General features: G+C 40.7%; 1 protein-coding gene across 2 annotated transcripts; it reads right to left on the reverse strand.

The window, feature by feature from the left end:
• Window positions 1–4893: 4893 nt before the first annotated feature.
• Window positions 4894–26134, reverse strand: Cfap96 (cilia and flagella associated protein 96). 2 transcript variants are annotated; one of them, XM_059245060.1, is made up of 8 exons: window positions 25993–26134; window positions 24813–24989; window positions 21669–21888; window positions 17420–17557; window positions 17252–17327; window positions 12213–12392; window positions 7550–7719; window positions 4894–5105 (listed from the first exon to the last, which is right to left on the reverse strand). In XM_059245060.1, exons 2-8 carry the CDS (start codon window positions 24910–24912, stop codon window positions 5039–5041), a joined length of 951 nt encoding a protein of 316 aa, XP_059101043.1. In that variant the 5' UTR covers window positions 24913–24989; window positions 25993–26134; the 3' UTR covers window positions 4894–5038. The 2 variants fall into 2 exon arrangements, with proteins under 2 accessions (XP_059101043.1, XP_059101042.1); XM_059245059.1 differs by lacking the exon at window positions 25993–26134 and adding an exon at window positions 25858–25984.
• Window positions 26135–26285: the final 151 nt, after the last annotated feature.

The raw sequence follows: 26285 nt of genomic DNA on the forward strand, positions 1-26285 counted from the left end.
ATTATTCTTTTAATGTATACTACTGGGCTCAACTTTATATCAATCATTAAGGATTTCTTCTACAGTTGGACATTGGTTTGTGTATTTTCTTGCAATGGCTCTATCTGGTTTTAGTATTAGGAAAATCTTGGCCTCTGCAATGCCAGGCACATCCATCCACATTTACTGCTGTGTCTCAGTGCCACAGCTGTACCTGGACGCAGTAAATGAATGGTGAACAAATAAACTGCCCTTATACAGGACAGTCTCATGCGGGACACTCCCTTGGTAAGACAGAGATACAGAACTTTGAACATCAAAAACTTTAGACAATTCGGAGTTTTATGTCTCTCCCTAAAGAGTAAGGATTGCGAATTTCCTGTGAAGATTTTTAAATGAAGCAATTATTGTTTTCTACCCATCTCCCATAGGTTTCTAATCAATGTCCTTGATAAGACATGCCACAAGGAAAACTGGAAGCAGGCCTTCTGTGTGTGTGTGTGTGTGTGTGTGTGTTTGCGTGTATATGTGTGTGTCGTCCACCACCTCCGAATCTTACAGTCTTTCTGCTTCCTCTTCTGCATTGATCCCTGAACCTGTAGGGGAGGGGTATGGTAGAGACATCTCATTCAGGGCTGAGCACGCCCAAGTCTCTAGTCACTGCACATTGTCCAGTGGAAGGTCTCTGTTAATTACTATCTACATTAAGAAGAAGCTTCTCTAATGAGGGTTAGGAGGTGCACTGTCCTCGGCCAGATGTTTAATTAGTACAGATGTTTCTCTTCTCAGTCTTCTTCCTGCTTTCCTGTGGTGGATTTTGTCTCAGAAACCTGTGGATTTGCCCTGCTGGAAGCAAAATGACTTCAGAAAATGCCAAAAAATGGGCATCCTTCCCAAAAATTCCAAGCTATGTTATGCCAGATGGTTGATTCAAAGATAAGAAACTATAATACAAAAGAAAATATGTGATTTCTTCTTTTACCCTCTGGACTTTTGTGTGCCTCATGGAGATCATTGTTTTCAGGGATAGGGTAGGTTAATTTAAGAAACACACCACCAAGTGATTGGTGCTTCTGTGGCTCCTCACTTCTGTCATCTGGCATGGATCAATGTACCCACAAAAGAAGCAAACAAGGGATTGGGACCTGTAGCCAGAAGGTTTCTCTGGTCCCACCCAATCTCGCATTCACTGGGACCCAAATAAACACACAGAGGCTTATATTATTTGCAAACTGTATGGCCTATGGCAGGCCTCTTGGTAGCTAGCTCTTATATCTTAAATTAACTAATTCCTATTCATCTATGTGTCACCATGTGTTCTGTGGCTTTACCTGCATCCCATTACATGTTGCTCCTTGGGCAGCTGGCTAGTGTCTCTCCAGACTCTACCTTTCTCTTTCCTGTCTCTCTCCTTGAATTTCCTGCCTGCCTCTAAGCTGCCTTGTCATAGGCCAAAGCAGCTTATTTATTAACGAATGGAACAACATATATTCATAGTGTACAGAAAGACATCCCCCAGCAGGGACCCATGGACATTCCCTTGGCATTATTCCCAAGCACATCACTGCTCAGTTTTATGAATCTTAAAAAACTAATGAAAGTGTCTCATTCAGGGGCCTCTTTATCGTTCACAATAGAGGTGTTCTTTGCCAGATAACTTCAAATGATCCTTCTCTTGGCTGCTCTGTGTATAAGATTCTGAGACTAGTTCAGGCCTTCTAGTTCACCGACAAAAGGTGATGGAGGGTGTCCAGATGGCTGGGAACACTTGGCAGTGATACCATCAAGCCTGATGTCCAAAGGAGCAAAGACTATTTCTCCAAGCAGAAGTTGAACTCCAAGTTCTTAATGCCAGGCAGGAAAAGTATCCAGGAAACGAAAATCTCTTTCGTACTTTATTCTTGCTAATGACAAAATGTGGTGTGATTCAAGACATGCTTTCCTACAAGGTTGGGGCAGGTCAGTCTTTCTTCTACTGGTGGGAATGGCCTGAGCTATGTTGTGGGCGACCATTTGATGTACCAGTAGCAGGCATCAGCCCATTGTCCTTTTGTAACGTTTTCTAAACCTGAACTGAGGGAAACAAAGTGGGGTTTTTCCCCATTCTGTGGGCTGTCTCTTTTTTCAGATGACGGTGTCCTTTGCTGTATAGAAGTTTTTCTTTCATAAGGGTCCATTACACATTCTTGGTCTTAATGCCTGTATTTTCAGGGTCCTGTTCAGAAAGTCCTTTCCTGTGTCAATGAGTTCAAGCCTATTCCCAACCCCCTTTTTTCTGTCAGATTAGTTAATTCTAGATTAGTCTGGTTAACATCCACAAACCTTGTATCAAGTATTGAACAATGATGTTAAATGCTTTGTAGCTAAGATTAATGGCTGGATGAAAAGTTTATCTCATCCCTTATTCACTAGTGGGTAAGAAAACTACCCAAGTCATACCTACATCATAACAGAAAAGAAGATACTCTGAAGTTGTCCAGAAATGGGACATCAGTTATCAGTCCTAATTGCCTCTAACTTCATTATATCTGAGTAATTTGAGTCCAAAAATGAACAATAAAGCTGTTTTGCAGGAAACTACATAATGCTATATATTTGCATTTTTAAAACAAAAATGAGAAAAAAAGCATTATAAGAAAACAATGTGCCCCTCAAAATGAATGTGTGTTCTACCCCAAAACTGTGAAAATCTGAATTTCTTTATATTCTTCAATATGCCTGTCATTGGCTTTGGCACTTGTTTACTATAAGTTGATAAAATAATACAAACTCTAAACAAAAATCTATCAGTTGTCATAAACTTCTTAGACCTTTCAGCACCCTATCTCTACTCTACCCGTGAGTTCTGAGGTTATAGCATTTCTTTCATGCTCTTTAAAGTGCTAGAGTTTAAACATATTACCATAACTCACAGTAAGGTCTCATAGCAATAGCTTTTGTTCAACATGGGTTACAGTTGATGTTTACATTTGAAAAGGGAAATTTTAAATATTAAAACATATTGGGGAAGTTCTTGCCCAGCAAAGGTGATTTCTGAGTACTTGTCCATCTGCCTGTCTAACTTGTCTGAGAGCTGGAAATCACCCCACACAGGTGTGTCAGGACTCTGCTTTGGGGTCTATATTTCTCAGTGGGGAAGCTACATTAAGCCCGATATGTACCTGGCTTTCACAGGGTGAGGATAATAGCAAAACATTTTACCATTGCTAAATTTGTTTTTAAATAGTCCATGATGTGTTGTGGAACATTTATTTTAAGATATGTTACATTTGTTTATGCTGTGGAACATTTGCTTTAATGATGCAAAGGTGTGTTTCATTCTTTTATGTTGCATTTGTTTAACTCTGAAGCTGTGTTACTGTGCCTGTCTAAAACATCTGATAGTTTAATAAAGAGCTAAACAGCCAATAGCAAGGCAGGAGAAAGGATAGGTGGGCCTGGAAGGCAGAGAGAATAAGTAGGAGGAGAAATCTGGGAGGAAAGGAGGAGCAAGAGAACAAGGACGCTAGGGGCCAGCCACAGAGTAAGAGTGAAAATTAAGATATACAGAAGTTAAGAAAAGGCCCGGGCGGCGGTGGCGCATGCCTTTAATCCCAGCCCTCAGGAGGCAGAGCCAGGCAGATCTCTGTGAGTTTGAGGCCAGCCTGGTCTACAGAGCGAGATCCAGGACAGGCACCAAAACTACACAGAGAAACTCTGTCTCAAAACAAAACAAAACAAAACAAAAAGTTAAGAAAAGAGAAAAGCCCAGAGGCAAAAGGTAAATGAAATAATTTAAATTAAGAAAAGCTGGCAAGAAACAAGCCAAGCTAAGGCCGGGCATTTCTAGTTAAGAATAAGCAGCCGGGCGGTGGTGGCGCACGCCTTTAATCCCAGCACTCGGGAGGCAGAGCCAGGCGGATCTCTGTGAGTTCGAGGCCAGCCTGGGCTACCAAGTGAGTTCCAGGAAAGGCGCAAAGCTACACAGAGAAACCCTGTCTCGAAAAACCAAAAAAAAAAAAAAGAATAAGCATCTGTGTGTGATTTATTTGGGAGCTGGGTGGCGGGGGCCCCCAAAAGAGTAAAGAAAACAACAATAATGATGAATGTCTTAAAGACATCCTATGCATGTAATGTGTTGTGGTTCATTGGTAACACTGGTCTTCAAAACAGGAATGGCATTACTAGTTCCCTATAGCCAACTGCATGAAACAAATTTGTAGTTGCATATTAATAGACAATACCAAAGAAGTCCTACACAGATATGTATTCTTTTGATAGAATAGGTTTGTATTTGTAGATTTTATTAAAATCTATACAGTTGCTCATTTAACTGTGTGATTTGTGAGCTACAGCTAATTACAATTGTATCTTTTAAAGCAGAATTCCAGGGTCTGACTGACATAAGATGCTGCAAGAGAGACGATTTGGGGCAGCTAGTGAGGAACAGGACAGACCACCAAAGACAGAGTTTACCTATCCTGTTCTAGTTAAGAGATCACCTTCAGCTTATGCCAGCATTAACATGAATGAAATAACCCCAGGCTTTGCCACAGCTCTTCTATTTGCCTAAATAGAAGGCAGCATACCATTCACACTAAAGCACATGTCTCACCACAGTGCAGTATGTGCACATGAGTTGTGTCATAGAAGTGGATCTGGAATTTATCTTCAATGTTAGGAGAGTTTAGATAGACCGTAAGACCCAGGTAACTCTCGATACAATTCTCACCAGTCTCTAAGAGGACCCAGCAAGTGAAGAATTGGTTGTGTACTTTCACCAGGCCCTCCCCTTCCCCCTCCTGCCCTACAATGCTTTACCATGAGGAGTAAAACTTTTCAAATGAAAGATTACGTTTCAAGATTTGGCGATTTTTTAAAGATTACATTCTACCTAGAAATGTAGATCCAAAAACACACGTCAGCAACCCCAGATTAAGTCGCTAGCCAACACTATTTATTAAACAGCATTAAAATCAGGAAGGATGTTACAGTTGAGTCTCATGTTTAAATGTCCTTTAAATGCTGTGGAATCATGGATTCCATAACACTGCATATTCCAGGGAGTTACCGAGAGAAGCTAGAACACCAACTGCTTTCCCAGTATGTCTGCTGAGACAGTCTTGTAATTCTTCACATTCAGTGCCCTAAAATAAATGCACATTTAATCACATTAGTCTGGGTAACATACCTTTACATTCTTTGAATACTTGCATTAAAAAGCTAAATATATAAATAATTTATTTTATAACCTGACATCCCATAGCAATAGTCTGTGGTGCTGGGGTTAAAATCGGACCTCACACACACCAGACATGGAATCCCTTACTAAGCTCAGTGGAACCCCAGCTCACAAGTGAAATCATCTCATCAACCTAAGAAACTCTGCAATAAAGTCAAGTATACTTAGAAAATCTAAGAAGAAGAAAAAATATTAAATACATTTTCACATCTAGTATCTGTGACTTTATTAGTTTTTAAATTAGTATAGGAGAACTTAAAACTGGATTACAGGTGATTAACAATCACGTAAAAAGAGAATTCATAAACTAAGTGACTAACACACAATAAACTTCTGGTTTTTCCAAGGAACAGTCTATTGCTGCTCCTCTGCTTTAAACTTATTACTAGTGTATCAGAGAACCTTCTGGGTTTGTTAGAAGAGACCACAGAAAACTTGATACTGACCCACAAAATGTCCCATCTGGTTGAAGGTGGGTGTGATGGAGAAAAGTCCACTTTCATTTCCTGTTCTATTAGATGAACTTGGCAGAGAACTGGCAGGTGGCTTAGCAGAGAATGAGGCCAAAGGATACAGAAAAGAAGTACCACGTCTCCCATGTCCACATCCAACACTCTGCCAACTGGCCCCCACAGGCCATCGTTCCCAAACACAGCAGCTTAAATAACAAGTTCACCCTCACGTGCAGAGTAACCGAATCACCCAGCTGTGTAAGGAAAAGCTGCTCAGACAAAAGGCTCAGCTTCAGTTGTTCCTTCAGACTGTCTTAATTCTGTGAAGGCAAACTCTATTTCACTCCACAGAATTGTAAAGTGCTTTGAAAAATCGATGAAATACATATACATCAGTTACATCCCCATCATCATCATCATCATCAGTGAAGTATAGCTCCAAAACCTGTTCATCTGAACTACATGAAGAACCAGTAGCACACAGCAGTTTTGGAATTAGCTCTGTATTGAACCTAATGAGGCCCTTTCATCCGCACGGCTTTGTGAGCCAGACACTGCCTGAACTGCACAGCTTGACTTCTATTTACCACTGGATGATTTCACAGCTACTTAAGTCAACGTAGTTTGTACTGGCATTTGTAAAAATGGGTGTTTAACATAAAATTTGAGTGCACTACATTCTGGATAATTGCAATATCATTACATTTAAAGAGATGCGTTCATGGGAAAGACATTAATTGCAGTATTCCTAATGAGGTTTAACACAAATGTGCACCTAATAATCACAGAGTTGAGGCAACAGAAATACACAGCCTTCTGTAGTTAACACTGTTGATATTTACAAACAATCAAGAAATTACTATTAAACACTATTAACTTACCATTTGGTCTGACAATATAAGAATCATACAGCTACGTGTGCAAAATTCCTACAACATAAGGCCTAACATACAATAATAATCCATAGCAGACCAGTTGTATGGAGAGCTTCAGTAGAAGCTTTACCTGAGGATATTAGCCAAGACCGTAGGGGGAAAAAGCCAGTAGAAAGCATGTGGGAAGCAGATGAACCAACTCATTAGCAATGTATCAGGCAGGCTAAATAATAGTTGATACAAAATGAATTTTGTGTGACTGAAGCAAAGAAGGTATTTAAATAAGAGGAAAGAGAACTTAGCAGGTTATGGCCACACTTCAAAGTTGGGACAGGACTCTCAAGGGTCATTAGGATTCCACACAGTTGGTGAGAAACAGTTAATTTATACAGATGTTCAAGTAGTCTTGTGACTCATAATAAAGTGCCTTCCATAAGAGAAGGCAGGTATATGGAATATACCGGGATTTCCTTATTTTTAAGATTCATTTTTTTAGTGTGTGTGTGTGTGTGTGTGTGTGTGTGTGTATTTTCCTGTATATATGTCTATAAGCCAAAAGGTGCCTGCAGAAGCCAAAAAAGTTTCAGATCCCCTTAGCATGGGAGTTACAGATGGTTTTGAGCCACCATGTGGGTTCTGGGAATCAAATCCAGGTTCTCTAGGAGATCAGCCACTGAGCCATCTCTCCAGCCCCTGTGCTCAGATCTGCCACTTAAAAAAAAACATGTATTATGGAACTGGAAATGGCTCCCTGGTTTAGAAAACTTTCTGGTTTTGCAAAGGACCCAGCTTCAGTTCCTACCACCTACATGGCAGCTCACAACCATCTGTAAGTCCAGTTCCATGACATCAGATTCCCTCTTTGGGCTTATTCAGGCACTAGGTACACACGTGGTACACATTCATACATGCAGGAAAAATACTCATACACATAAAATAAAAGTAATAAGGTATTTGCTAAGGCATCTAAAAGGTAAAAATAATTTTTCTTGGTTTACAGACTAAACATAAGATAATCCTACCTTTTGACATTCAGCGCCATTATACTTTCTATGGGCCTGCTTTTTGGTCCATTTGGTGGGTGGAAAATCTTTTCCCCTTTCCCAGGAACCACCTTTCCCACTTTAACCACATAAGGGTCGGCTGAGTGTGCTGGGTAAGGTTCAAATGTTCCTGCCTTCATTCCACCAGCCTATAAGTAAAAACGAGATAATTCAATGTGTTTGTAAAAGGCACCTACAAAATTACACTGTGACGAAGTTCATATATTCTCTTCTAGTTGATAGACTTGGCTTTATACTCAAAGCTATCTATTCTGTTCAAATACCAGCCAAGGGTCTCTCTACTTCCAGTTCTGTAAGGTCCAAACATTATAATTCTAATAGTTTTCTATAAAAACAGAAATGTTTATAGAAGATAATATTCTACACTGTTACCAAGCATTGATACTTTATTGCAATTTTGATCCAACTATCAACTAGTGATTTAGTAAACCAATTAAGGAAGGATGAGACAAGTGTAAGATGTATTTCTCTATGGAAGCTCTGCATTCACACGAGAACGCCGACTTTCAGCCTGTGACGCCAAGAAGATCCCACCCCCCACCCCCCACCCCCCGGAAAAAAGGAATAGCACAGTCATAGATGATGAGAGGAAAACGTGATCTACTCTAGAATACCCTCAGGGCCGAGTACAAGAAGGTAATCCAGATATGTTTCTACCTACATGTGAGATAGACCAGAAACGACTTGAACTTTTTAAACTGATTTGATAGGATGTTTATCTTTACATTAGACAGTCATTAAGATAATTCTATGTGGTGACATACGGCTGTAATCTCAACCAAGGACGAAAGGCCTGCCTGGGCTTCTTATAACTATACCTTGTGAGTGAGAGGAGGAAGGGAAGGAGGAGGGGAGGAGGAAGGGGGTAACAAGGAAGATAGGGATACAGCTCAAAGGCAGAGCATGCATACCAAGTCTGAAGCCCTGGGTTTGATCCATAGCAATGTAATGAGCCAAATGAAAGAAGAAAACAAGCAAACCAATTCGTTCTGTGAAATTATAATCCATTTAAGAATCCTTTTGCTTGTAGTATCTAAGCCAAAATATATGCAGGTTGACACTAGAGAGTATTTATCTAGTTTGAAGCATATATACATATGCCTTTTCTCGGAGTATTATATGTACATTTTTAATCAGCCAGAATATTTCTCTGTCTTCAAAGTCTTTTATTTCATAGTTATCCCAGACGTCCAAGCCCCACTAGGAAACATCCTGTGAGAAAACTAATGCTAGGTGCACTATTAACTGAAGTACAAATATCCAAGAAACCTTGAGTGGGTCATGATAGAATGCATTCTACAAAGCAGATGCCATGCTGGCTAGCTTTTATGTCAATTTGACATAAGGTAGGGCCATCTGGGAAGAAGGAAGTTTAATTAAGAAAATGCCTCCATAAGATTGGTCTGTAGGCAAGCCTGTTGGACATTTTCTTGATCAATAATTGATATGGGAGGGCCCAGCCCTTTGTAAGAGGTACCATCCCTGGGCAGTATAGTCTGAGGGTATATAAGAAGGTAGGCTGAGCAAAACAGTAAGCAACTCTCCTCCATGGTTTCTTATTCCTGCCTCCAGGCTACTCAACAATGGATTTGTAGGCTGAAATAAACCTTTTTCTTCCCAAGATTCTTTGGGTCATGGTGTTTCCTCATAGCAATAATAACCCTAACCAAGACAGAAATTGGTACCAGGATTGTGGGGTATTTGGACAGACAAGACCATTTCATTTTGGCAGGACTGTGGAAGGAAGAACTGTTGAGTGCTCAGAGATCAGTAGGCTATTCTGTGGGAGCCTGAAAGAAAAGAATGTTGACAGCAATGTAGAGGAGGGAGACCTGGATTGGGAAATCCCAGAAGGAAGTTTGAGAATCACTTAAACACTTTGGCAGGGCCACTGTACATTTTGAACTAAGAACCACTCAAGCAAAACCTTTGCTTTGCCTGAACAATTGATGCTGGTTAGCTGGAGCTGAGAAATTAGCATTGATTAAAAAGAGACCAACAGCCAGGTGTGGTGGCACATGCCTTTAATCCCTTCACTCAGGAGGCAGAAGCAGGCAGATCTGTTAGTTCAAGGACAAGCTGGTCTACAAAGTGAGTTCAAGGCCAGCCAGGACCATTACACAGAGACTCTGTCCTAAAAATCCAGAGAGAGAGAGAAGCATTTGTTAATCACAGCTGGTTCTCCAGCCCCAGCTAACCAGAAACACAGATTCTTAATTAAAAATCCTGCCTCCAGGATACTGCCTTCAGTTCCAGCCCTGACTTCCTTCTGTAATGACTAATTATGATCTAAATCATAGCAATGGAAACCCTAAAACAGATATTCTTGTGATTTTTCCAAGTCTTCTACACTTTGAACACATAGATTATTTTGTAAGGAATCCTCAGGCAAGTGGAAATAAATAAATTAAAAAATATAAACATGAAATGAATAAAAGATAAAGCGTACAAGGTAATAAAAATAACCCAATGAAGCTTTGAAGAATGAAATAATAAAAATCAGTGGAAATCTGTAGTTATATATGATTTTTAAAATATAAAATAATTTTAATGTTGTGTATTAAGTTTTGAAACCTGAATAAAATAAATGATTTTTAAGAAAATGTAAATTATTCAAGTTGATCAAAAAGTGACAGAGAGTTGTAGAAGGCAGGAGGAACATTGTAAGAGGTGAGAAGAGCTCCCTTGCAGCAGGTGAAGCCCAAACTCCCCCTGTGAATGTCTACAAGGCTTTGTGGGGAACAGAAATTTCCAGTGCTATTTAAACTGTCATAAAAGAATGAACCCTCCAGAATTACTTGACTGTCCTAGAATCTACATTCTATATCAACTAGAACAAGGGATTTAAAACCGACTCTAAGTTATTGTTGCAAAGGGTGGGGGAGGCAGTTCCTCCATGGTGTTTGTCTGATGTGTGCAAGATCCGTCACAGGTTTGATCCCCAGCACCACAAAAATGGGGGTCTGGGGAGAGGAGGAGGAGGAGAAAGAGAAGGAGAAGAAGAAGAGAAACAAAGAAAGAAAGAAAGAAAGAGAGAGAGAGAGAGAGAGAGAGAGAGAGAGAGAGAGAGAGAGAGAGAGAGGAAGAGGGAAAAAAGGAGAAATAAAGAAACTTGGGGGGCTATAGACATGGGTTGGTTATGCAGGATTCAAATTCAGGTCCTCCCACTTTCACAGAAGTGCCCTTATCCACTGAGCCATCTTCCAAACCTTGCATCAGAGGGTTTTGTTTGGGGGCTTTAAAATAAATCTGACATTCTACAGAATAGGTATTAGTCAATATTTCGTGATGCAGGATAAAAGAAAGAAAGAAAAAGAAAAGTGACGCTGAAAAAATAAACAAATAGACCAGTCAGCTGGACTATAAATTCAAAAATATGCTCTCAAAAATGAGAATTTCAACTTTATAAAGACAGCCCTTTGGGGCTAGAGAGTTGGTTCAAGTGGTTAAGAGTACTGGCTGCTTTTGCAGAGGACACGGGTTCTGTTCCCAGAACCCACATTGGGTGACTCGCAACCATCTGTAACTCTAGTTCCAGGGGATCCCACACCCTCTTCTGGCCTCCAAGGGCACCTGCATGTACATGGTGCGCATGCATACACAGATACAACACAAAGGACAAGAATAGATATGTTCTGAGCACACCGAAACCTCTTCCCAATCTGAACAGCGCATGCACCCTAGTAGGGTCTACAGTGAGATCGGCAGGAATTGCCAGAAACAGGAAGGCCAAGGATCAACTAGTGTCCATAAACAGCCAGAGCACTTCTGGTTTTACTCCTACCACTTAGAAGCTTCTGAAGCCGCAGGAGACTTAATCTTCATCATTATTTCAAAACTTACACGATGGCTTTCAAAACTTCATCGGAAATTCAAACATATTTGAAGCAAATAGCAATTGTTTTACTGTAACGCCTTTCTCATCCTAGCCACACTGTGTGGCTCTATTTTCAGGTGTGTGTGTGTGTGTGTGTGTGTGTGTGTGTGTGTATACATGGGGTATGCATGCATGCATATATGTGTACTGGTATGCTAGTCAGTGCATGGGCACACGGAGGCCAGATATTGATGTTAGATGTCTTCTGATTTCACATGCCACCTTACTTTTTGAGACAAGGCTCTCACTAAACCGGGGGCTCACTTTTGGCTACCCTGACTGCCCAGCAAGCCCCCTGTGATCAGCCTGTCTCCTCCCTCTCCCTTATACCCATCAGCAAAGTTATATGAGCATGTTGCCAGGCTCAGCTTTTCCTGGATGCTGAGGACCCAACTTTAGATCCTCATTTTGAACAGAAAGCACTTTACCCAGAGAGCAATCTCTCCAGGCTGCTTTGTGGCTTTCTATGATCTCATAAAACTTCATACAAAAAAAGGCTGATTATTTACATGAGCACTACAATAATTTAACAGCAAAAGACAGGTTCCTTCCTCTCCTCCCCTCCATGTCCCTTCCTTATTCCCACTGGTCTTTCTATATAGCCCAGGCTGGCCTTGAACTCAAACTTCCCATGCTTCAGCTATCCAAGTGTCAGGATAGGGATTAAGGGCATGGGCCCCCATACCCTGCTTGAGATTGTATTTCTTTGTACAGCTCAATTATCTCTCATTCCAAACCTTTTACCTTTTTACCAGGAGAGGAGGGCTTAAAAGCCTTTGTGACGGATTCCTTCCTTTCTTCTCTTCTAAGTGGAGGTAATGGATTCTCTAGGAAATAAGGGTTATTATCAAAATATTCCTTAGGGTGAAGATTTAACTTAAAAGGTGACCCTTTGAGTAGTCGATGGTGTTCTTCATTTTCTGCCTGTACATTAAAGAGTTTGAAAGTACACAATGTAAGTTACACATGTTAGACAGAATTCAAGGCCAAAGTCACCTTTAAATTAATTATACATGCAAAAGGAGACATGCCTACTTATGAATAAGCACAACTCTCATTTTGAACAGAATTTTCTTGAGATATAGCAATCTATAACCTGAGCAAATACTTACTACACGCCTGGACAGCGGGAAGGAAAAGGATTGGTTTCTAAGTCAAATCCCAACTCCGTCTTGCTTTTTAGCATTTTTCAGGAATTAAAGGAAGCTGCTGACCTTTGGTGTCACATCTTCAAGTGCAAAGAGGAATATCTCCTTGATATTATTAAAGATTAAATGAGATTATATAGAGAAAGTATTTGGCACATGGCTGGCCCTTAGTAAATATCAGTTTTTAGTCCTAAGCACAAAAAAATACTTCCATTTACATTATAACATTTATATATTACAGTATTTTTAGCTACCTAATACTCAAGCAAAACAAAGGTTATTTTTTCAGTCTTATATTGTAATTCTTTCTATGTGGAAGAACTAAGTTTAAAAATTGCTAGCTTTGGATAAAATATCAAAAAAAGAGTTGTGAAATACATATTTAGAAGGATTGAAACTGAATTAAAATATTGATTTTTTTTCATTTTCACACACATGAAATTTGATTTTTCATCCTTTAACAAGCTGAATGGGAACAATTTAAATGAGATTTAAGTGCTCAAGAGAAGACGTGTATTCCCTACTAGGCTGTGTTGGCTAATTTTGTGTCAACTGGACACAAGCTAGAGCCATTTGGAAAGAGAGACTCTCAGTTGAGAAAATGCCTCAATAATATTGTCCAGTAGCATAAAAACAGACACATTGATCAATGGAATTGAATTGAAGATCCAAACATAAGTCCACACATCTAAGAATGCCTGATTTTTGACAAAGAAGCCAAAAGTACACAGCCATCTTCACCAAATGTTGTTGGTTAAATGGGATGGCTGTATGTAGAATACGAATATATCCATATTTATCACCCTGTGCACAATTCAACTCCAAGTGGATTAAGGACCTCAAAATAAAACCAGATACACTGAATCGCATAAAAGAGATAGTAGATAATAGACTAGAATTCCTAGGCACAGAAAGAAACTTTCTGAACAGAACATCAACAGCACAACCACTAAGAACAACAGTTAATAAATAAGACATCATGAAGCTGAAATGTTTCTGCATGGCAATAGGCATGATCATTCAGGCAAAGCAGCAGTCTGCAGAATGGGGAAAGACCTTTACCAATTATACAGCTATTGAAGGATTAGTATGTAAAATATATAAAGAACTACAAAAACTGGACATCAAAAAAAACCAATAAGCCAGTTGAAAATGGGGAACAGAGCTAAGCAGAGAGTTCTCAAAAGCAGAAACACAAATGGCTGAAGAACTTAAAGAAATGTTCAACATCCTGAGCCATCAGGCAAATACAAATTAAAACGACTTTGAGATTTCATCTTACACTAGTCAGAATGGCCAAGATCAACAAAACAAGTGACAGACAGTTCCTCAAGAAGCTGGGAATTGATCTACCTCAAGACCCAGCAATACCACTCCTGGGCATATACCCAAAGGACTCTTCATCCTACCACAAGGACACTTGCTCAACCATGAACATTGCTGCTCTATTCATATTAGTCAGAAATTAAGAAAGACTTGATGTCCATCAACTGATGAATGGATAGCGGAAGCATGGTACATTTGCACAATGGGATATTATTCAGCTGTTAAGCAATATGAAATTCTCAAGTAAATGAATGGAACTAGAAGAAAAAAAGAAATCATCCAAAGTAACCCAAACCCATGTAGATGTTAGGTTTTAAGCCTTTCATGTGAATGCTACAATCCAAATGACCTCAGAGGTCAGGTACCTCATAAGGAGCCAGCAGGGAGGAGAGAGACTCCTAAGGAAGGGGACATAGAATATCTTGTTATGGAGACAAAGGGAAACTAGAATAGGAGGATTAACTAGGAAGGGGATGGCAGTGAGGGAAAGGGAAAGAAGGAAATAAAGGGGGTGACAGCGAACAGTAAAGGCCATTTGAAAGGCCATATAGCAACCTACTACCATAGGAGCCTCCTAAAACACATACATGTTTGAAAAGAGTCTAAGTGGAATCAACAAATAATAGGGAAGACAAAGCCCCAACTAGACATCTTATGAACATCTTATTGAGATACAGGCCAAAGGGGCCCCATGTAAAACCCCAAACAGTAGAGGCTAATGGTGAGGCTATATATGGTACTCTCCACAATATGATGGTAAGGCCCTAATGCTGGAGACAACACTTACATATGTCATCAAAACATGAGAAGTCGACCTGGCTCCTAACTACAAGCTTCACTCAACTATTGTTCATGGTACAGAAAGGTACTCTGCTTGCTATGGAAGGAGAAAGGTAATCCTCAATTTCTCCCAGCTACAAACCCTGTGACCTACCACAGCAATCTCCCTCAAACAATTTATGGGTGCGATAGTGGCACAAGTGTTTAATCAACCACTTTCTGATTGGATTTAAGACCCATTCAATGAGATGGAATCCACACCTGAAACTGCTAAAGTGGCCAAGAATCTAGATAGGTCATTTGTCTAGGAGAAAACCCAATACTATTATTCTGCTAAGTAAACATAGCAATAAAATGACTCTTGATGACCTACTGTCCTCCCCATAGGTCAGGGGCTTGGTCAGCCCTCATCAGAGAGGCTTCCTCCTGTAGTGTACGATAATTAAACAGATATCCACACCTGAAAGAGTACAGAGCGAGAGACTTTGGAGTACTCAGTCCTAAATGGGATGTCGTCATCAAAGCCCTCCCCTCAAGGTCAGGGATCTATGCAGAAGAGGAGACAGACAGAAAGGCTGAGAGTCAGAGGGGATAGATGACTTCAAGGAAACAGTGTCTTCCAGACACAACAGGACTGAGGCACATATAAACTCATAGAGACTGTAACCGGATGCACAGATCCTGCACAGGTCCTAGCCGGATGAGTTTCCAGTGATGAGACGGGGAAGTAGACATGGCCTCCCACCTAGAATCTAGAAGCTGTCTGCATTTGATACCTGCTGGCAAATATAAAAGCAGTTTTCTCCAGTTGAGTCTCACTGGGTATGTCAACCATACTTCAGGGCAGGCCCTGTGCCCAGGAGTTGCCAGCCAACACAAAATGAACTCAGTGGCACTTTTGTAGTCTTTTCATCTCATTTTGCTTTGCTTAGGTATTTTTGCCTTATTAGGCATTTGCTTGTTTATTTTGATTTCCATTTGCATGGGTTTGAGAATTTGGGTTTGGAGTTGGGTTGTTTTTTTTTTTGCGGCGGGGGGGGGGGGGGGGGGGGGGGAGGGGGGAGGGTGTTTTGTTCGTATGTGTATGTGTGTTTCTTGGCTTTGTTTGTTTTTGTTTGTTTGTTTGAAAGTGGTGGTTCTCAACCTTCCTAATGTTGCAACTCTTTAATACAGTTCCTCATGTTGTGGTGACCCCAACCATAAAACTATTTCATTACCACTTCATAGCTGTAGTTTTTCTACTGTTATGAATTGCAACGTAAACTTCTGATGTACAGGATATCTGATATGCAACCCCCAAAGTTGAGAACCACTGTTTTAAAGAAAGAGAACATAAAGTTGGGTGGGTAGGGAGGTAGAGATGATCTTGGAGGAATTGGGGGAGGGGAAAACATGGTCAAAATATATTACATGAAAAAAAAAACCTTTTTTTTTTTCAATTAAAAACAAAAGACTGGCCAGTAGGCAAGTCCATAGTACATTCTATTAATTAGTGATTGATATGGGATCTCATTATGAATGGTGTCACCCTTGAGCTGGTGGTCCTGGGTACGATAAGAAAGCAAACTAAACAAGCCAGTAAGCAGCATCATTTTGCCTCAGTTCCCACCTCCAGGCTCTTACTCCACTTGAACTCCTGCCCGATGTCCCTCAGGGATGGTATGTGACCTGAGAGTCGTAAGTTTAAAAAAGGCCTTCCTCCCCAAGCTGCTTTGGTCATGGTGTTTTATCACAGCAACAGAAACCCTAAGACAAGAGTGCATGCTGTAGCTCTCTTAGACTTCTTACTCCTCCTGAAGTCTCCTCCTACTTTGTATTTTGTCTGTTTCCCCGTAGGATTCTGTGACTTCTTAGCCATGTGCCTTCCTCTTCCCACACTAGAGCTGTGAAATGGATCTTTTAACTATTATATGTATCCTTTGAATAGTATCCCTTAAAATTTAGTTCTCCTGGGAATCAATTGATAATCCATTCAGAATATAAATTACCAAGACCTTCCCTCAAAGACTTCTGATTACATTGGCCTGCTCTGTGGCCTTTTTATCAGAAATGTTAACATTCACCCTATGTAATTCTAATGCCTGCTATTATAATGCAGTTTTTAAAAAATGTGTATGGGTGTTCTGCCTACATGCATGTCTGTTAACCACTTGCATGCCTATTGTCAACAGAGGCCAGAAGAGGACATTGGGTCCCCTGGAACCAGAGTTACAGGTGGTTGTGAACTGCTATGTGAATGATGGGAATCAAGCCTGGGTCTTCTGGAAGGGCAGCTAGTGTTGTTAACCACGGAGCCATCTCTCTAGCACCACAGAGCAACGTTTTAAGAATCCTATGTTTACTAGACTGTGGTCATGTTTTATCAGAACATTGTATTTGTTTTGCTAACTGTTGGCCTAGAATATTGCTGATCAACACACAGATACCCACCCCAGTGATCAAAAGAGACAGAACAAAATAAATTTCTATTCTGAGTTATTTGCAAAGTTGAACAAATAAAGGTTGAAGCATTTAAAACACGACTTTTACCTTATAATTCAGTTTCGCTGCATCATATAAGTCAGCAGAGTGTGCAAGCTGCTTGCCTATGGTAACATTGGCATAGCTAAAAGAGGAGTAAGTGATGGTGAATGCAGAGCTCAGATGATTTTGTAAATAAAAAAAACAAACCACATAAAGGTACTAAGAATATCTTACCCATATCCAGTTCCTTTTTTTCCCGGGTTGGTATATAAATTCTTCCCAGGTGGCTGATATTTGTCCCTGGGTCTTATCTGTGCACTGAAGAATGGGATAGGGCCACCAATGGTTCCATAATAGCTTCCTAATCCACTTCTTCAATACCATTTGGGGTTTTAAAAAGGAAGACATTAAAATGTCAATTTTTGCCCAATAGCCGACCAGCAGGTTAGAGTCCTGCAGTCAGGCCACTCCACCACCGCCCCCACTCATTGGACTCTGTAAACTTCAAGACCCACTCTGCTGCCCAAACCTACCAAACCCATCATCCACCCCTGGCCAACCATCCACAATCCCCCCAAAATAGCAGCCCCTAGAGACACAAGCACCACCTACACCAATTGGAAGAAGAGCATCCTCCCCGTAAACAGCCCTCTCCAGCAACATCAGCAGATCCTAGACGTACAAGTGCCACCCACACAAGTTGGAAGAACAGGCACAGGTAAAACCTACACCAGTTAGAAGAACAGACCCCATAGGCACAAGTAAAGTCCACACCAGCCAGAAGAACTGGATGATACGCTGGATCTAGGCATCAAACCCCCACAAACCTCAGCTGAAACAACCCTACTGGACCTGACAACCAGCCAATCACCAGAACTTTTGGCCATTTAGGCCTAAAGACAATAAAGAAAACAGACAATAAAAGAACAAATGAGCCATCCAACAAAAACATCACAAGAATCAATACCTGTACCTATAATTATCCCAAACCCAGATGAATAAACAGCAGTGTAAGAATACATTCAACAACATAAAGAGCAATATGGCACCACCAGAACCTAGTTGTCCTAAAACAGCAAGACCTGAACATCCCAATGCAGATAAAGTAGAAGAAAACAATATGAAAAATAACCTTATGAAGAAGATAGAAGCCCTTAAAGAGGAAATAAAAAACTTCCTTAAAGAAATCAAGGAAAAGACAAACAAAAGAAATGGAAGAAATCAATAAATCCCTTAAATAAATCAAAGAAAAACCAATTAAACAGGTGAAGGAAACAGTTCAAGACTAGAAAATTGAAATAGAAGCAATAAAGAAAACACAAACCGAGAGAATTCTGAAAATGAAAAATCTGGGTAAATGAACAGGAACTATAGATGCAAGCATAACCAACATAATACAAGAGATTGAAGACAGAATCTCAGACACTGAAAATACGATAGAGGAAATAGATTCATTGGTCAAAGAAAATGTTAAATCCAACAATTTCTTGGAAATTTGGGAAATCTGGGAGATCATGGAAAGACCAAACCTAAGAATAATAGGGATAGAAGAAGGAGAAGAATTCCATCTCAAAGGCACAGAAAATATATTCAACAAAATCATAGAAGAAAACTTTCCCAACCTAAAGAAGGAAATGTCTATGAAGGTACAAGAAGCTTACAGAACACCAAATAGACTGGACCAAAAAGAAAAAAAAAAGAGTTCCCTTGCCACATAATAATCAAAACACTAAACAAACAGAATAAAGAAAGAATATCAAGAACTGTAAAGGAAAAAGGCAAGCTCCGGGAGTCAGCTGAAGAGAGGGAGGAGGGGTTATATGAGCAAGGGATTCAAGATCATGACTGGAAAACCCACAGAGACAGCTGACTTGAGCTTGTGGGCACTCTCAGACTCTAGACCAATAGCTAGGGAGCCTGCATGGGACCAACCTAGGCCCTCTGCATGTGGGTGACAGTGGTCTGTTGGTGGGGCCCCTAGCAGTGGAATCAAGATCTGTCCCTAGCTCATGAGCTGGCTTTTTGGAACCTATTCCCCACAGTGTGATGCCTTGATCAGCCTTGATGCAGGGGAAAGGAGCTTGGCCCTGCCTCAACTTGGTATGCCTTGCTTTGTTGACTCCCATGGGAGGCCTTACACTTTCTGAGGAGTAGATGGGGAAGGCATGGTAGAAAGGAGGTGAGGGGAGGGAACAGGAGGAGAGGAGGGAAGGAAACTGTGATTGGTATGTAAAATAAATTTTAAAAAAATTAATAAAAAATAAACAGCAAAAAATGTCAAATTTCATGTTATGTATTTCACCATAACATATTTTAAAGCATTGAAAAGAAGCAGAGATCTTGGCTAGACTGACTGCACCAGGCATGTGTTTCCTCCTATGGTGGGGGCCTTAAATCCAATCAGAAATCTGTTGGTTACCCCCGAGTCATGTCACTATTGTATCCATGGGCATTTCTTGCCACAGTGGTCATTATTGTAGTCCATAGCTGGATACGACTGCTGATGACTTTTTGCCCCACAACAGGCTGCCTAGCACCCTTTGGTATTGAGAGCTGGTCATCAGGAAGGAAGCTTCCTGGCCAGCACCAACTTAATTTCCCCATGTTCTATGATTCGTGCATATTTATAAAAAGAGTTTAGTTGGAGTAACCCTACGTAAGTGATAAGATTCCTCCCAGAAGACTGTCAAATAAAAAGCCCAGTGTCAGATATGGGATACCTCCTTTCAAACTTTTGAGTCAGGGCTGTCCCAGAGAGTCCCACAAACAACACAGCCTATTGCTATTGCTCGTGGATGTCCACCAGAACTTGATGGTTTCGACCCTATTGCTGAACATACATGAATCATAAAACATAGAGAAATTAAGTTGGTACTGACCAGGAAGCTTCCTTCCTGATGACCAGCTCTCTGTACCCAAAGGTACTTATGTAGTCTATTGTGGAGCAAAAAGTCATCTACAGTCTTATTTAGTTGTGAACTCTAAGAATGAAATGACCATCTGGCAAGATATCCCCATAGGTACAATTAGCATGAATATTACAAGGGTAACCATCTGATTTCTGGTTGTATTTAAGGTCAACTCCACAAGAAGAAACATGCCAAGAACCCATGGTAGGGCTCTCACAGTTCCTGGGGGTGGATTTACAACTAATATTATGCTAAAAATAGGGTCAAACTGCTCTCCAAATTTCTGTCTCTCTACCCTGTAGATGAATACAGCTCTCAGACATCAGCAGAGAAATTTTTTTTCTTTCTGCAGTGGACAATAGTCAACTCAGAAACTCACAACTAGGCAAGGTGCAGAAATACTCATCAGTAGAGCACTTATCCACAAATGGGACATGTGTAGCATCCCCTCTCTGCAAGGCTCAGGAACCATCTCAGGTTGGAAAGGATGTAGGGGTCAGAGGTCAGGGAGGACCAGAGCAGACAGTGTTCCTGGACAGGACAGGACCACTGCATTCCTGAACTCGAAGCATTTGTAGCTGCCCATGGGAGACAGTCACAAGATCAAGCCAATCCACACAGTAGCATGGAACAGGAAAGGGTGCGTGAACTTCCACCCCAACTGAGAAACTACGGACAGTTTGGCTTCTTGGGGAAGGAAAATTGGTTTTCTTTGAGGTGTGGTCCCAAGTGAGTCCACCAAGCTCCAGTAGATGATCCCACATCTGGGAGTACGTGGGCAGCACAAAACGAATTCTCAGGTTATTTGAAAAGAGAACCTTAGGTTGAGGGGGTTAGAGAAATGAAGAACGGGGAAGAGAAGGACAAATACAGTGTATGAATTTCTCAAAGAATTAATAAAAATATTACATTTATAAAAGATTACCTGTTAGAAGGAAGTCTGAACTATAGAAATGGAGTTTCACTCATTTCGAGTAAATAAGAATGAAATTAGACTTTGATCAGTCCTCATCTACTATAAATTCTAAACTGAGAAAATCAAACTTATAAAATGAATGAAAATCATATTTAAAACTTTAGTTATATAATATAATATAGCATATAGTACAGTCTTGTAATTTAATGGAAGGGGGAAAAAAAGAATTTTCACTTTGACAGCTGCTATAACCCAAATACTGGTATATGCCATGATTGTATCATCACAATTATTTAAAAATAATATATCAGTGATAAATTATTTCCTTTGTCTAAGAAGTAGTTCTCTTCATTTTTATAAGCAGGAAAAAATATACAAGGGCATAAACGTGGTGACCCAAGGCATTTTCCATTATCACTTGCAAAAAGAAATGTATCTTCATTATTTAGCTGGCTTTTATTAAATAAACTAGTAGAGAACAGTAACCCACATAATAAAAAAGGAATATGATAAAGATCCATTTAAAGTTGCCTGTCAGAGGCAATAACTGTCTCCACTAAAGACCATCATAGTTAAAAAGTAAGTCCTACAGAGAAGCATCGACTTTAAACGAGAGAGAAAGGAGGAGACAGGCAAGCCATTTTCCCCAAGCACTTACGGCTTTTTCTCTCCACTACTAGGGATGAAGGCTTTGCTTAGGTTTTTTTTGGATTCTGCCATCATGAACCGTCTCCTCACTTGGTTCAGGCTCACATAGCCTTCCCCTTCGAAAATCCTCGCAAACTGGGGATCAAAGTACCCCGCCTGGAGGCTTGACATTTGTTTGGATCCCCCGGGCAGCATCTGTCTTTTTTTGCTTGCAGCCTCATTAAAGGGTCCTTCGGAAACAAAGAACATTAAAATCTTGACTTTCATACTAATTAAAGGGCATTTAAAAAAAACACAGAAAAATTCTCAATATGACGAGCCGATGAAGAGTTTGAGCTATAAAACCGAAAACTACATGAAAAGCAAGAGTAGATCTAAGCATTTCTTGAAAATGTTTCAACATTTGGGCTGGAGTGGATTTTTTTTGGGGGGGGGTCTGGTTTTTTGTTGTTGTTTTGGGTTTTTTTGTTTTGTTTTGTTTGTTTTGGTTTTTGGGGGGGTTGTTTTGGTTTTTTCTTTTTCTTTTTCTTTTTCTTTTTCTTTTTCTTTTTCTTTTTTTTTTTTTTTTTCCCGAGATAGGGTTCACCAGTGTTGTTTTGGTGCCTGTCCTGGATCTCGCTCTGTAGACCAGGCTGGACTCAAACTCAAAGAGATCCGCCTGCCTCTGCCTCCCGAGTGCTGGGATTAAAGGTGTGCGCCACCACCGCCCGGCTTTTTAACTTGGTTTTTTTGAGACAGGGATTTTCTGTGTAGCCCTAGTGTTCCTGGAACTGACTCACTCTGTAGACCAGACTGGCCTCCAACTCAGAGATTAAAGGTCTGCACCACCATGCTGGGTGGGGCTAAAGTCTCAGACAACTGTCAACCTCAGAGTGGAATGAGACCTTAAAACAGTGGTTCTCAACCTTCCTAATGCTGTAACCCTTTAATGCAGCGCCCCATGTTGTGGTGACCCCCTACCAGAACATTATTATTGTTACTAGTTCATAACTATAATTTTGCTACTGTTATGAATCATAACGTAAATATTTGGGGAAATAGAGGTTTTCCAAAGGGCTGGCAACTCACAGGTTGAGAACTCTCTGCCTTAAAAGATCATCTAGCTCAGTGGGACCCATGGACTGTAAGGAGCAGTGCTTATGTGTGATATCAGGAAAGGTGCATTCCATACCAACATTGAAGCAACCCTCTCCTAGGTATATTCTTAAAATGCTTAAGTGCCTATGTTCACTAAGATCCCAGAATGTCCACAGCACTTCCATTTTTAATGAACACAAGAAACAGCCCAACGTCTGTCTAAAAGATAAATTTTCAACTGTCATATTTGCACAACAAAATAACATAGTCAAGGAATTTGTTTAAAGGCTGATTTTGTGAATATGTAGATTTTCATAATTTGAATCTTGAAGGTCTTAACTTCCAAGCTGCAAAGAATTTTTTAAAGTATACACAACACTAAATTCAGGGGGCTACTGAAATGTGAATCTGCTTACTGATTTTGGTAACTTAAATTTTTTGTTTGTTTTCAGTAGACTGGTTTTGGGTTTTGTTTTGCTTTTTTTTGTTTGAAACAGGGTCTCACCATGTATCCTTGGCTAGCCTGGAATTCTCAATGGAGACCAGGCTGGCCTTGAACTCACAGTGATCCTGTCTCCTATTAACTTAAATTTTTGAAAAGGTTGCACATATAACCTCAAATTCTACCATATAAGCATCTTAATGAGTCTTTCTTGCTGTACTTGGTTACCCATTTTCCTTTCACAGGTAATGATATTAATTTTGTCGCCCAGAGAATGTCTCGCTATGATCATGAATATTGTGTACCATGTTCTCATAGTTAATGCTTAGCATATACACATATTTATTACTCTATACCTTGCTTTTTGAGTTAATCATTTATCTTGGACATGTTTCTATACCAGTTAATTTTTTTATATACAAAACCTGAGACTTTGAAAGCATATATTTAGAGTATTTTTTTTTCTTGAGAAGGGATGTCCTGCAGCCCAGGCCGACCCTAAATTCCCAATCTTTCTGCCTCCCAAGTACTAGAATTACTGTAATGGACAACCACAAGATCTTTTTGTTAGTGGCTTTTCTTTAAAAAGAAATCTTTCAGCTGTTCAGTTAGCATTTTATTTTTCAGACAAGTGATATGGATACCATCCATGGATTCAAATGCTTTCTATGGAATAGTGTTCCTATCTAAAACAAAAAAGCTAAACATGGGGCGGAAGAGATGGTTCAGCAGTTAAGAGCACTTGCTGATCTTGCAGAGGACCTGTTTTAACTTCCCAGAACTTCAGTTACCAGGGAATCTAATACCCCCTTCATTACGTGCATGGACACCAGGCACACATGTACGCATACATACATGCAGCCAAATACTCATACACATTAAATAAACCAATTAAAAAAATTTAAAGATAAGCATACAATATCCTAGAAGGAACTTACCCTGGAGAGAAATAAAATTACCCATGAAGAATAAATGTAGATGAGGCAGGAGAGATTGCTCAGTGGTTAAGGGCACTTGTTTCCCAGCACCCACATGACAGCTAACAACCATCTGTAACTCCAGTTCCAGGAAAACCAACACCCTCTTCTGGTCTCCTCAGGCACAATGCAGGCACGTGGTACACAGACACACATGTGGGCAATGTACACATAAAACATAAATAAGTCCAAAACATTTTTAAAGTAAATGAAGGTAAAGGAGCCCAATAAAATGAGCTTCCCACTCCTACAAAATTAAGTCCTTAACTCTGCTGCAAAGTCACAAGTTGTCACAGGGACACAATGTCAACACTAGAACTCAACGCCCTAAAATATATAACCATCAAAAATAAATATTACCAGGCATGGTGGCACACACCTGATCCCAGAACTCGGGAGGCAGAGGCAGGCGAATCTTTGGGAGTTCAAGGTCATCCTGATCTAGGACAGCCAGAGATACATAATAGAGAGAACCGAGAACCTCTCTCTCTCTTTCTCTCTCTCTCTCTCTCTCTCTCTATATATATATATGTGTGTGTGTGTGTGTGTGTGTGTGTGTGTGTGTGTGTGTGTGTATCCCCTTGAAATAAAAATTTTAAAAAAAATTGTATGGAAAATGCACGCCATTTAACTATTAAAAATTACCAAAGATACTCACGATTAAATGGTGACACATATTTATCTCCCACAGTAACGTATTCCATCTCACTGAAGAGGCCAATCCTCTCCATGTCGGTTTTCCCTGTTTCCCCAGGCATGATTGCTTCTTTTGGTGGTAACTTCAAAAAGGTCCTTGGATCTTCTTTTGCAGCAAAATCCTACTTTACATTTAAAACTACGGGGAAATGTTTTTCTTAGTAGAAAGAGTGATTATTAAGTTTCAGACCTAATTCTTTTTAGTTTTCGGAATGATTGGTTTGCTCATCATCTCTTTTATCCCGCACCCGCCACCCCCTGCCCCATCAGATCGACTTGTGCACAGCCTTCCCAAACTTCGTTTTCATCTAATGGTGTAGGCAATCTTTTGTTTTCCCCCGATGAACTGTTTCCCAGTTGGGAACCATGGTATGAGTGTGAATCTCTTTCACCACGTTCTTGAGGCAAAGGTCTTCACCAAGCTGCCCACACTGGAATGGAACTCCTGAAATCAAGGTAACTTCTGGCCTAGCCTCCAGAGTGGCTAGAATGGCGAAGCCCTAACACCACCTACCACTCCTTGAGTTATTTACCAAAGTAACCCCAACGCCCCCCGCACAGCCAGGGAGGAAGGCTCTGAGAGCCTTCCACTTTGTCCCAACCTTAACTCACAAATAAAACTTACAAAACATTCATTCCTACATTTCACAAATGCTTTTTCCATCCTCTCCACCTGGTCAGGTATTAGTAGAAAAACGGACTTTAAAGGCGTAAATCTTGGCTTATAATCGAGTAGACAAGAAAATTGTGGAATTCCACACAAGCAGAATATGGCAAGCTCCCTTCAACAAGTTTGGATAAGAAGGTTCTTCTGTTACAGCCCTGCCCACTGCAACCTTGCAATTAACTCAATGAATATTTTTCTATGCCAAAGGGGCTGGGGGGAGGGGTTGGCTAAAAGGGAGAAAATAATTGAACTGATGAATTGAAGTTAATTCAACTAGGGAAAGGAGGCTTGAAGCAGGCAGGTATCTAAGGAACACCCCGTGTCCGCGAGGCCAAGTCACCTCTCCAAAGGGCACCTAACCAACCCCACAACCAGGATCAGAAGGCCCCAGCTCCAATCGGGGTTCACTCCACTGCAGAGCTTGGAGAGCTCCAGAGCCCCGCGCCCGCGCCCGCGCCCGCGCCCGCGCCCGCACCCGCGCCTTCCAGCACAGCTGCAGAGCGGCGCGCGCCTCGCACTGTTCAGCCCGCAGCAGCAGGCGCTTGTTGGGCCGCGTTGCCGTGGGAACGGGAGAAACCATTCTCAACACGCTATGGGCGGCCACCGGAACATTCGAATCCGCACAGAACGACTGAGAAGATCGATGAACGCCCGTAGGACACAGAAGTCTCCGCCAATTAAAAAAAAAATCTCTCGAAAACGAAGCCTTCTGTTTCCCGGCCCTCTAGCCATTTGGCGAACAGCTGCAGTATGGTACGCTCTGCGGTG

Source organism: Peromyscus eremicus, chromosome 17, assembly GCF_949786415.1.
Source record: "Peromyscus eremicus chromosome 17, PerEre_H2_v1, whole genome shotgun sequence".
Lineage (NCBI taxonomy): Eukaryota > Metazoa > Chordata > Mammalia > Rodentia > Cricetidae > Peromyscus > Peromyscus eremicus.